The sequence below is a fragment of the Sander lucioperca genome, chromosome 17 (genome assembly GCF_008315115.2).
Source record: "Sander lucioperca isolate FBNREF2018 chromosome 17, SLUC_FBN_1.2, whole genome shotgun sequence".
Taxonomy (NCBI): Eukaryota; Metazoa; Chordata; class Actinopteri; order Perciformes; family Percidae; genus Sander; species Sander lucioperca.
Window position 1 is genome coordinate 5,262,764 of NC_050189.1, and position 13,406 is coordinate 5,276,169.

Here is a 13,406-nt window from a genome sequence, read left to right on the forward strand (position 1 = left end):
GTTACAATACAAATATGTACACATTTGTATGTTTTATTGATGTGCTGTAATCTCCAAAATGTGGTGCCAATGTCTCATCAGTTTGCAGTACAGCATATTGCATACTGCTCAATATCATACTCTCTCTCCAGTGGCAGGCTGCCATATCCAGGACCCACAGGTGTCAGGGTGGCTTCTGGATCCTACAAATCCCTCCTCCTGCTACCCGGACCTTCTCAGTAAACACAGCAAAAGACCCCATACAACACCTGCCCTGGGTACCAAGAAGGTTAGTTAAGATGTGAATTTATGGATCCAAGTAGGACAATTCCCTGTTAAGGCATCAGGGTGACCTACAGAACAAATCCTTGGAGCTGGTAGGGGTTTCAGTGTTTTGAAGGACAGCATGATTAATGCTGAGACACAGTGGTCTAGTGGTCATATGTTGAGGGACACAAGTCAACACTTCACCCCACCAATAGACAGTGGCTGGAATGTACATTTAGAAATCTGTCCTTGAGAGGATAGAGAGGCATCGAAGACAGTTCATACTCCATTTAAGCACTCATTGCCTAGTACTTGGACGGCCTATTCTTCCCTGAACACAAGAAGTAAATCCACATCATCTTTTAGAAAGCAAGCTGAGTATGTTCCTCCCCACCTACTCTTTTTTTCTCTGTTTGTCTCACTCAGGTTTCTCAGGTCATCTCAGGTCTCTATTCACTCTACTGTCTTAACATGAAGCTATGCTTTAAACTACAGGTTAGTTGATGCACACACACACACACACACACACACACACACACCTGTACATACCGTATAGACACAAAACACATCACCTGGCTGACTTTTTGTGTGTCTAGAGCCAGGGGCTGTGGGAGCTGTACTCCGACATGGAACTCAGCATGATCTCTGTTTTGGCAGGTGAGAACAGTTTTTTTTTCCAGTAGACAGTAAGCACATATTTATGAAATACTATAAATCTTTTCAGTTTTTTTCACCCTTATAAAGTGTAAATTGTAACACATTTGTGTTAGGCTGCATTGGAAGCATGCAGTATTGGCTGGTTTTTGTTTCATACTTGGAATTTTTGTTTAGGCTGTGACTAAGAGACAATATTGCATTACTAAACATATTGTCAGTGCTCTAATTCAATCAATAGAGCTGCATACATATTGTTTTACACGGCCCGTTCTTTTCAAATTAACCTTTAAATCCGGTTTCTATATATATTATAGTAGTAGCCAAAATTACTGTATCAGGTCCTGTGGAGCAGTAAATACTTGTGTTGTTTCAGCCATGGAGAGCCATCACATACATGTGGACAAAGAAGCTCTTAAGAGAACTTCAGACCTGCTGGGGGTAAGGCAGAAAATCAACAACCTTTGTGGTACATTCAATACCATAATGTTATTAATGAATAGAGCAGAACAGTTTGTCCAGAAGACACAAGTTTTTTATTTTGCTGCTGGCAGGGTAGATAAACTTATCTCTCATGGCCAGGAGTCATCAACATTTGCCTCATGGCTGATGTTAATGTCCCACCAGACATTCTGCTCAGTGTGTTTAAAGATAGACAGGCAAATTGTAAGTAATTAAATTCACCTCTCTTTTACTGCCTTGTTTTAAAGGTGCCGTAGGTAAGACTTCTAAAACTAACTTTCTGTCATATTTGCTGAAACTGACCCTATGTTCCAGTAGAACTACATGAAGCAGGTAATTTAAAAAAAAAATCTGGCTCCTCTGGCATCACCTACAGCCTATAGTGCGATTTGCAAAAATCCACAGCTCCCTGTTCAGATACACCAAGCAGGGCCAGGGGGGGTGTCTAATTGCGTGTCAGTCACTGCTCAGGCTCACATATTCATTCTCCCTTGTTGGGGGAGGGGCTTAGGAGACAGTTTTGAGCTTTAGTGGAAAGGGGGGAGGGACTGAGAAGTTGTCAATTTTCAAATTTTTTGGCTAAGTCCTGGATCTTCGCAATCCTACCTGCAGCACCTTTAAGTAAAATACTGCAGCAACCCCGATCTGCCCCACTGTAACTGTAAAAAAAAAAAACGTCTTAAAAATACATTAAAACCCTGCATAACCCCCACCTCATAAAACATTACATACATCTGTGGATGAAAGATATGATTTCCGACGGCTAAAACACAGTCAAACTTTACACCGTTTAGCGTTAGCTGTCAGCATTTTAACAGTTTTTAATCCAGCTACTAGCTAGCGGTAGGCTAACGTTAGCTGCTGTCGAGTATAGTGTTAACTAGCGTCACGTGCAGCGGTGTTTGTGTATCGTCTGTTTCAGAGCAACAGAGAGAAGCGCAGACATATCAGTGGCACCAGATTTCAGTAGCCAGGGTTGGCAGGAAGAAGATTTTTACAAGTAAATGTTCCAATTAATGATCCAGGCAGCACATTCTCGTCTCCCTCCTTCATTTTACAGTCAAATGGTGGCTAGAACGGCTGGAATAAATTAATCAGCGTTATTTTTTTTAACGCGTTATTTTTTCTCAGATTAATTAATCGAAATTAACGCGTTATTTTGACAGCCCTAATTTTTAGACCTATGCGCTGAATGCGGGTCTTGTAGATGTCAGAGATGGGATGAGTTTGTTGCTGATGAAACAAACAAGTATAAAAAAAGACTTGTTGTTCCCATTTCATTTTTATGGTGGTAGGGACTTTTAGATAAAAGTGGGTCAATGCTTTAGCTAGTATAACAGTATTCTATGTATATTTCTTTAAAAAAATAAGACAGACTTTTAAAAAAATTTGGTGTGCAAAAATGGATCTTGAGACAATCAGAATGTTCTACACCAAAAAAGGACATTGTAAGGGTTTTAAAAGTGGTACCTTTCTAAGTCAGAAATAACTATTTCTTATTAATTTCTTTTAATTTCAGTGAGTTTGTATAGAAATAACCCTAAGTTATTAAGGCGAATCCTAAAAGGCATTATGCAATGAATAAGGAAAATGTGTCGGAGTCTTATGTAACAGCTTCCATGTGTTTCAAACAAACTTAATGGAGTCGCTCCCCTGGAAACTTCATTCAGCTCACATTTGTACTGCATCATTCTTAGCTGATTGCATTTAAGACCGGCTGCTGAACCACAGTGCGGTAGACAGCTGCTGTATTAATACAAATGGAAGCCAAACAGTGGGAGGATACGAGAAACAGGAGAGATCTCTGGAAAAAAAACTCAAGAGCCTGAGAAGGAAAGAAAAATATAATTTATCCTTTTCTTCTTCTGGGTAGGATTAGTGATGTGGTGGGTGGACATCCTCTGGGGACCTGTCCTGTTTGCATGCAGATAAAAACCAGTTCTGGAGACCATATTTGAGAGTGATTATGGACACACAAAGACAGACATACAGATGTTGTGGACACATGCATGCTTAGGAATACACATGTTCCTATTCAGTTTTCAGGCAGTCATAGACAAACACACACTCGCAAACCCAATTACAACTGCTTGCAAGTGCCAGCAGGGGTGTTGTGTAGAGATAGTCTTTTCGTATCTTGCTGGCTGTGTTACTATAAATAGGATGGAGTCTATCTTTTTCCTTCAGGAAGCTATGCTGCAGGAAGGAGCATCACTGTCTGCCCCTGCTAACATACACAAACATATACACACATATATATATGTGTGTGTGTGTGTGTGTGTGTGTGTGTGTGTGTGTGTGTGTGTGTGTGTGTAATGTGTGCCTGTAAGCCTGTAAGCGCATGTCCCCACTCTGTCTTGTTGGATTTCTTTTTATTGGGAGCTGTCAAGTTCACCTGTCTGAACACCAAGCAGAGGACCCCTCCTGTCTGTCAGCTTGCATCTTACAAACACACTCACATGCTCTTTTGCCTTTTCAGTCAGCATTAATAAAATTCAGTTTGACAAATGAGGGAGATAGACATCCTTCTGTAAACAACTATCACGTCAGGATCAAACTGAAATGTCTACATTTTGATGCAATGATTAATCCTAAATATTGCCCTACAATATTAGATTCCTGCCATACCGTGGGTGGGTGGGTGCAACACTAAGGGGCTAGCATCCAATATAGATAAGGCAGTCTGGAGCCTGCTCTGGGCTAAGACAGAGAGAGAGAAGTACATATTTTGGTACATGTCTGCCAGCTCCTCCACTTTCTCTCTCTTTATATCTGTCTTGTCTCTCCACCCTCCTCTCTTTCATTGCTCTTTCTGCCATTGTTGCTTCTCCCGCCTCTGCCCATCATCTTGTCTAGTTCTTTCTGTAACAATCTCATTCCTCTGACTGATGTATGTTTGTTTCAAATACCATTTTCTATCAAGGTCCAGCCACAGCACTCCCTGCTGTTGCCTAGTCTTCACCTATTCCTGCCACAGTTTTCTCATCTTCTCAAATGTTTCCTCTTATTCTTATCCCACTTACCCACTCAAGTATTTGCATCACATTTCAACTTATTTGAACCCTTTTATTTTCTGCTTTCTGTGTGTGTTCTCATTTCGTCACTCCACCTCACCTCTCCCCTCCCTTTTGTTTATCTATACTTGGCCCTGTTTCTCTCTCTCCCTCATTTTCTAGTTTGCCTGTCAAGTTGTTAAGCAGTGTTTTCTACTTCAGTCAGACTTGTTATGAGCTGCTGGTGTGTGGGTGTCACACCAGTAGTAAAAAACTAAAATATTCATGTTTAGGATGTATTTTGAATGAGCAGGAATTCTTTTAACTTCTGTCTGTCACACTTAGCTTCTCTGCCTTCCTTTTTCATCTTCATATGTTTTTGTAAAGTGCCTCTACCTTTCACTCACCTCTATCAGTCTCTTTTTCTTTCCCTCCATTTTTTCCCATGAGCATTTTTAGTTCCTATCTTTCTTGCCTTTTATCCTTCATCACAGCCTCTCCTTTCTCTCTCCCTTTCTTTTGATCGTGCTTTCTTTTCCCCTGTCCCTCCTTTTACGAGTTTTCATCCCTTCACTTCCTCTCTCTCACTGAGTTTATCATGCTGTCTGTGTTGCCCATCCTGAGAGACAAAGTTCATTCTGTATTTGACTGGATTATCACAGCAGTCATTAAATAAACCCTGTCTGGCTCTGTGTGTGTGTGTGTGTGTGTGTGTGTGTGTGTGTGTGTGTGTGTGTGTGTGTGTGTGTGTGTGTGTGTGTGTGTGTGTGTGTGTGTGTGTGTGTGTGTGTGTGTGTGTGTGTGTGTGTGTGTGTGTGTGTGTGTGTGTGTGTGTGTGTTAAGGACTTAGTGTGTGGCAGAATGTGTGTGTGTGTATATGTGTTTTTGTAGTTGTTTGCATCTGTATGTTCTTGTACAGTATATACATATGGATTTGTTCCTTCCTAATTTGTGTATGTTTGTGAGTGTGTGTGTGTGTGTGACAGTTTTAGCTAATGCTTTTTGTTGTTAGTTTGTCTGTGAGTGTGATCCTAATGAGCTTGCTGTGTGACTGATGTGTGCATTAGACAGATTAACAGAGTGATTTGCCTTTGGCCATTGAAAGGAAGGAGAAACTAGACAAGTTCTATCTTAAGCCGTTTTCTGACCAAGTAGTTACAGGAACGTAGTTATAGGAAAAGTCCACTTCTAAAGAGATCTACTAACTACTCTCCCCCAAAACCGTTTTTGCCATTTGCATTCGCACTGGCCAAGTGGCCATAGGAACTGGTAGGAGGGGTAAGGGAGTGATGTAAGCACGGCAATGTGTGTGTGTGTGTGTGTGTGTGTGTGTGTGTGTGTGTGTGTGTGTGTGTGTGTGTGTGTGTGTGTGTGTGTGTGTGTGTGTGTGACTGTGTGTGTGAGTGACGGCTGGCCTGCGAGTTTTGTCAAGCCCGCAGGACATGCTTGTGGAGTTTAACTCCGAAAAGACAGTTAACCACAGGTTCCCGTTAATCTTATGATGGACATGTGTTCTGATATTTAAACAAACGAACCGTCAACGGCGAAATAAAAGCCTCTTATTTACGAGACCGGTCTGAGAGACCTCCAGCTTACAGCGGGGTCTCTGAGCATAACTGGCCAAGCGACGAGCTAGCGGCCCCGACAGGTGCCTGCTGGCTGTCGCCTCACTTCATGGAGCTTCTCAACTCAAACTTGAAACAAATTGTCAATTCGGCATCAATTTTCGCAAGACTGCCTATATTCGAAATCTCAACAGTTGGTTTCTCGCCTAAAACGTTGTCAGAAGTGAATTTAGTGATGAATAAGATGGCAAAAATGTTAAAATTGTCCCGTTGTTGTCTGTCTGTAACGGAAACCCAACCCTTGTTGACCTAGGTTCCTTTGCTGAAAAGGGAAAAGACCCTGCCCTGAAGTAGGAGCTGAAAGAGTTACAGGAACTGTGGCCAGAGGATCTTAAAAATCCCCAAATTGGTCCAGTCGGAACACGAGAAAAAAAGGGTTCTAGAAATTGTATGTTCTAGGAACTGCAAAAATCCCTCCGGTCGGAAAGCGGCTTACACATATGAACAGTGTTCTCTCCTCAAATAACTTCAGTCACTCCTGCAATAAACTTGTTCAACTTTATCTGATTCCTGGTCTGTGTTCTATGTTTGGGTTCACTTAACCAACAACTCTTAATAAGTTGAGATGTAGAAAACAGGGCAATAATTTGTCTTTATTTTTTAAATGAACTACTATGTAACATCAGAAATGATCAAGGGTGTCATAGCGTTTTGTAATTAAACCCCTTGATGGTCCTTATGGTCCACTAATGTTGCATAACAACACGTTGTCAGTTATTACTAATACTGCAATTAGTATTTGTTGTAAGCTCCTCTGAGTAATATTGGTTCAGTAACTAAAGGATGTTTACTGTCTGACCTTTAAATAGTAAGTAAGTACTGGTACCTTGGCTTAAACAAACCTTGAAAAATATTTGCAAATACTACGCGACCCAAGTCTTACCTTGATCTTCTCTTCCCTCCCCCCTCTGTCTCTTTACTTCCTCTTGTTTTGTCTCTGTCGCTGTCTCTCTCTGTCAGGCTAAGATGAAGCAGTTGGAGCAGGAGGCCCACCGAGCAGCTGGACAAATATTCCTGGTCACCAGCAACACTCAACTACGAACAGTGTGTACCTTAACGTGTACATCTGTGTGTTGTATGCATGTGTGTGTATGTATGCTTTTGCTCATAATAAGTATGACCTTTCCATCTTTGTATATTGTGCGCATGTGTGAATGCATGTACTGTATGTATGCACACTATCTGTGTACTTTTCTGTGTTATACATGTATGTTTCAATGTTATGGATTCGTGGATATTGTGGATTTACTATGTTTGAAGGTCTTGTTCGAGAAGCTGTGCCTCCATAAGCGCTGTGAGAACAAGAAACTTCCCAAGACTATCAACAAACAACAGCAGTCAACATCAGAAGCTGCAGTACGGCACACACAGGCACACACACAGATATGTCGATTTAATCATTTTAATCTAAGAAAAAACAGCTCAATCTTTTTTGAAGTTTCATTATGTGCACTGACACGTTAATACTGATGAATCCAGAGGCACACACGCATCAGACAGGCACGCCATCTTTCTCTCTTCTGTCTTTTTTGTTGCAGTTGTTGCAGCTTCAGGACCTGCACCCTCTGCCGAAGATCATTCTAGAGTACAGACAGGTCAGTCATGTTATCTGCTGCTGTTTATTCATGTGCCATAATTGTCAAAAACATTGTTTAGCAAAGGGTTTACTTTTCTTATTAAAGTCTGAAGCAGAAGGGTATTTTGCCACCAAAATCAAATGTTAAGGTTGGAGTTAGATAGTGTATGTTATAAACAATCCATTTAGGAGGAATTATTTTTAGCTCTGCCTTTTGAGGGCTTACATAAAGTATATGGATATGGAAGTATGAAATAGTAGAGCATCTCAAAGTATAACCGTTGGTTTTCTATTAACAACTGTCTGCATTTGTAACCCCCAGGTTCACAAAATCAAGTCCACTTTTGTTGATGGGATTCTCTCATGCATGATGAGCAAGGTGAGCCTACAGGCAGTTACTTTATGAAGAAAAATTGTCCATGTATGTAAACCTAATAATGGTACACACACTCACCAAGTAGAATGTCTTACAAACAAGATCTTTCACAACTGTGTAACCCCCTTTTTGTTCACTCTGAGATATGGAATTTTCTAGACTTCTCTCTTTGAGGCTGGAACAACTAAACAAAAAAGTAAGAGTTGAGAGAATGCTGCAGGCTCTGCCTTATTGCACTAGAACAGTGCTTATATGCTACTAGACAAACCCGGGTTGTTCCTCTTCACCTTCAAAGGTGCTGCTGGTGTAAATGTCACAATCATTATTCTGCTGTTCTTAGTACTACAATTGAAAACCACAGGGTAATGCTGTAGGCTATTCATATTTGTTTAGCACAGCTACAGCATAGGTACATACTGCAACCTCTAAAGGTGTGATAGCACTACCCCTACAGCAGAGAGCACTCACGGGCCTGGATGCTCCTGCTATAGTAACTAATAGTGAAACATCTTCCTGGTCTCTTCAAGCTGTTGGTCCTGTTTACTGCCACTGCTTTACTGAATTGGCAAAGAAAAGATGCCCCTCCACATGGGGCTCTGTATGGGAATAGCAGCTTGTGTTTGTCAATATGTGCTTACTCAACTCTGCAAATGAGTCTGTCTTGCTGTGTCTAAAGCCATTTTGGCTTCTGATGGTGGTGATTCATTTGGTGGTCTTTTGGACAGAGCGGGCAACAATCCCAGCTAGAGAAGGGTGCTGTTTTACTCATAACCCAGATATGAAGCATGTGGTGGTATTTAGGTGAATGAGTATTAGTGGTTTTATATCATATTAAATCCAAACTACAGGAAGACAGTATACTGTTTTTCTCAGTATGGTCTCTGAGAAAAACTAAATCTGCAAACTAAGTGAATATGATGGCCAAGCAGGTAAAAGCTTGCACTGTTAATTTCCTTCAACTAGAAAAAGCAATAATTAAGGTCTACCATGCCAAATGAATCTAGTCTCATATCACCTATCATATCTCCTAGCTGTTCTTCTAGCAATAAGCAACATACTGATATGTCATTTCTGTTGGGGTTACATCACTAAACAGCAGCCCTGAACACAATATCGCTGCATTTCCTGCTTATTTCCCAACTAAACTGGCACTAGAGTCTACAAACAGCTTGTTCAAATTGGGCATCAATCATTCGCATGGCATTGTTGATGCTTGTCGGTCCAAAGGCAGAATTGGAGGGAAGATGGCAATGAGCATCACAGCTGTTGTTTTCAAGCTGAGTTGGATAGGAATCGGCTATATAGAAACATTACTGATAGCTGACTCATTGAAACGTGTATATCATGTGATGAAATTATTTAATTGTGGTTTGCAAAGTTGTTGCTTCTAAAAGTTGATGTCATGACATGTTGGATTTTATTCAATTTCCCTCTGTTTATTCATATCTGAATCTCTTTGCATCTGTCTTTCTCAACAACACATCAGAACTACATTTCCTCTACGTGGTACCAGACAAGTTCGGTGACAGGGAGAGTCTCAGCCAAGCACCCAGTAAGTATGACCTGACTGCCTTTCCTACACATCTCTCTCTGTCTTCATCTGTTTTTCTTTGATCAGGGTTGTTAAGTGGCTGCTATAGGCTTGAGCTACTCCTGCTTGTTTTTCAGCAGGACAACAGTGTTCAGTCACCAGAGCTATCCATGGTGCTGAACATCAGGCTGTGTGGAAAGTAGGTGCTGTTTGCTGTGCTGCCGGCATGTCATGAACCTGTTCATGTCTGCAATACTCGCATCAAACTCACAATACTGGAAACGGAAGGACCTGAGTGTCTGTGTTGGTTAAAATTAGGCAAGTTAATGGCATGTGGCATACATACGCACGTTTTCAGAATTTTGGTACCGTGTTGGTAGCGAAGTACCGGTTCTCGTGACATCCCTAATTCCATGGGATTTTCTTTTCTTCCCTTCTTTTATAATCCCTGTTTTTTTTTATTGTATCTAGCTTTCTCTCTCCATACTTCTCTTTTCAAAGAGATTGTTTGATGACGCTAACACCACAGTTATTACAAAATATACATACTGTACAAAATACTAGATCCTTGCTTACGAATATAGATGTTGAGATTTTAAAGTGTTATGTAACAACAAGCTGCAATTTCTTTGGGATGTCCAGAGGCGGAGAAACGTGTGTGTGTGTGTGTGTGTGTGTGTGTGTGTGTGTGTGTGTGTGTGTGTGTGTGTGTGCATGTGGAAGGGGAAGGGGGGCTTTAGTATTTTGACTGTAGCTGTGCATAGTTTTTGGTGTCAATAGTAGGTATCTTTAAATGTACAGTGTTTCAGAAAGCATTTAAAACAACATTTAGACCATCAGAAAATACACAACAATCAATTTTAACCAATAGCTTGTACCATTCAAATTGAGAATTTCTTTTCCTATAGAATAACTAAAACATGAAATGAATTCATGAAATTATCACCAAAAATAAAGTTTTATTGGCAGAGGTACATTCAGTAATCTATGAAATGCAGACACGACGTGCTGAAGAATACATATATAAAAAAAACAGACCTTTCTCTCTGTCTCTCTCCTCAGTATGGTGTGGTCGATAGCTCATTTCAACATTACCTAGCTGTCAGGGTCCAGTGGTTCTGTCACTGAGCACTGCTCTGACACACACATACGTAACCGTGGAGACATTGAACTTTTCTAATCTCTCTAAGCGATTTGTAGCTGTGTGTGTGAGCTACACATGGAATTGATCGTACGGTCACGGAGTGATTTATGTGACTGTTGGTCAGCTGCAATTTAACACAGCTCTGCTCTAACACAGTTCTGGGATTTGGTTGAGCTTCCTATTAAGTGTGTTGATGCTTCTTTGTGCTATAACTTGTTCCCAATGAAAGTGTTAAAGAACACAAAACTGCAATCAGGAATATTAGCTGATTCAGCTCCACGCTCATTGTTTGATTTGTTATAGCTTTAAGAAGTGTTTTGTTACGGGGCGTTTAACACTTTAAGCACAAGCTTAGACTTGACTTCCTAAATCACCATTACTAATCATCAGTAAGGGATCCAACCAGTTTGACAGCAATCCTACATATAGAATGGTTAAAAAAAGCCTAGAAATAATGAATAAAGTGACCCACAGAGGCAGACGTGTGATATATATTTATTTAAATGTTCAGTTTAGTTTGTGACAGAGCAGGGGACAAACTCTGCTGCTTCATTGATTAGAGTGAGAAGATCAGAAAGAGCCAGTAGGGAGAATAGTCAACTTCCTCTAGAGTTTTTTCTTATTATTATTCCATGTGTATAACATGTCACTTCCCACTGCTTTGAAGGGGGGAAAGCTGCAATTTATAGTTATGCGTTAAGGAAAAATAGGCAGCTGTCCTGCCGCTCACCACTCTGCACACACATACAGTTCATATACACACACTCATATTCAAATGAGGAGTGCTGCAGAGGGGTTTAGCTTTCATCTGTTGTGGGTTCAATTGAGGTGAAGCCACACTGCAGTAACAAAGGGGTGCCTGGATTAAAGCATGGCAGCCATAAACTGGTGCTGAGTTTAGAAGTGAGTCTCTCTGTGGAGGGAAGTGGAGCTTTGCCTCATCTGTTTTTACCTGCTAGAAGAAAAAATATCAGCTTCCTCTCAAGTCTATTTTTCCTCCCCTTCTCTACATGATACTTTATTCCTGCCCATTCTTATTTTCTTTTCCTCTCATTAACATCCTAAATAGTGTAGCAGTGAAACCAAAGAGGACAGATAAGATGTAACTTCATCTTGGCTCATTTCTCTCTCTCCTCTGCCTTCTTCCTGACTGTTTGTAGCACCAAAGCTGAAACAATATTCATATTGCCGGGTCCTTGATGCAGCCCTATATTGTGTGCTCTCTCTCTCTTTCTCCATCCACTGTTCAGCTTGCGCCTGAGTCTTTTATGGTGTTCCAAGATTTATATACATTCATGCCACCCACAAATGCATGAAAGTCACTCACTCCTCCAAAAAAAACAACATACAGACTGTTCTGTCAGTTTTGGGTTTATGTCAAACCATTGTTTCTTTTGTAGTGTCAAAGGGTGAAGTGCAGTGGGTTTGACTCTAAATGGTGACTTCTTTTAATATTTTAATTTTTTGTGTACCTTCTCCTACAGCAAGACCTAAAATCTCTAAAATTCGGTTCGGTTCATACCTCGGTTCAGACATCTCGGTTCGGTTCGGTACAATGAAGGGAAAAGCATAACAAAAAATGCAGAAGGCAATTGTTTTTATTGTGCATGTCTCAGGCTGTACCACCTAGTGTCATCCAGTCTCTCCCCTGAGCTAGCTGCAACAGCATGAAGCATATAAAGTAAGATGTAAACAGTAAACAATAAGTAGGCTAGGCTACCCCACATCATCTCCAGACTCCATCTGGAACTTGTAAACAAAATAAGACAATCAGCTAGTAGTGTGATATCGGAGACAAGCGCTGCTCTCATATGTGAATGCACAGAGCAGGGGTGTTAAAAGGGCAGCTTCGGTTACACAGAGCAGTTGGCGAATTGTGGCGTTAGCTTCACACGCTAACAGCGGAGCTAGCCGCTAACAGCGGAGCTAACAGCTAACGGCAGAGCTAAAAGCGGAGCTAACAGCGGAGCAAACAGCGAAGCAAATGGGCATGGAAGCCATTTGTGGTCGAGTCAAGAAGGGATACAGCGACAGTACAGCCGTGTTTGGTTGTATATGGAAGGGACTAGTTTGCTTCGTGTGGACCAGAGTGATGGAGAAAGACATGGCTCTGGTGTGGACTCACAGGACCGACTTGACATGTAGGCGGAGCTCGGGAGCTTCAGAGCTAAGGCGGGGCTACAGATTAGGTGTCCCTAAGAAACGCGTATGTAACAGTAGTTCCACATTCATGTACCGAACCGAGACGCCCGTACCGTTTCGGTTCAATACGAATACATGTACTGTTCTACCCCTAATACACACAGGCATAAACTTATCTTATTTGATTTACCAACGTGGGAGATAGAAAAGGGAGAAAGGGTGTGATATTGCGAGAATCCAGCTGCCGTGCAAAGTAAATAGTTAAGTGCAAGAACATAATTAATCATAGACAGAAGTCTCTCTTTTTCCTAAGTAATTCATTCATTTTGACAGTAACCTAAATTAAAAATGATGCTGACATTTGGGTCACAGATTCTTACTGGCTACATTAAATTGCCATAGGCAGTGCTCCTAGAGTCCCATATCTGCTCCAGTACTGTATATCAATCAGCCAGGGCCACTATTAGATAAACTGACCTTTTTTCAACACTGCTATCAGGAGCAATCTTAGAGTTCAGAGGGACAGCGACTGATGGCAGGGAGCTGCTTCCACCATGGGTCTTAGTGCCTTCTAGTTAGTCACCCTACTCCCAACTAATGGATAGGCCAGCTGTGGGTTTTGCAGCCATGTTCTGATCTCTCTCTCTTCATGCTGAG

General features: G+C 41.2%; 1 protein-coding gene across 1 annotated transcript in view; it reads left to right on the forward strand.

Annotated features, from left to right (window-relative positions):
• Nucleotides 1-13,406, forward strand: part of poln (polymerase (DNA directed) nu) — a 60,678-nt gene that overhangs the window by 13,668 nt on the left and 33,604 nt on the right. Inside the window, exons 10-18 of the mRNA XM_031289879.2 lie at nt 132-268; nt 673-741; nt 843-903; nt 1,277-1,341; nt 6,941-7,024; nt 7,241-7,336; nt 7,519-7,575; nt 7,879-7,935; nt 9,419-9,484. Coding sequence (XP_031145739.2) covers nt 132-268; nt 673-741; nt 843-903; nt 1,277-1,341; nt 6,941-7,024; nt 7,241-7,336; nt 7,519-7,575; nt 7,879-7,935; nt 9,419-9,484 — 692 coding nt within the window. The remainder of the gene's footprint in view (nt 1-131; nt 269-672; nt 742-842; nt 904-1,276; nt 1,342-6,940; nt 7,025-7,240; nt 7,337-7,518; nt 7,576-7,878; nt 7,936-9,418; nt 9,485-13,406) is intronic.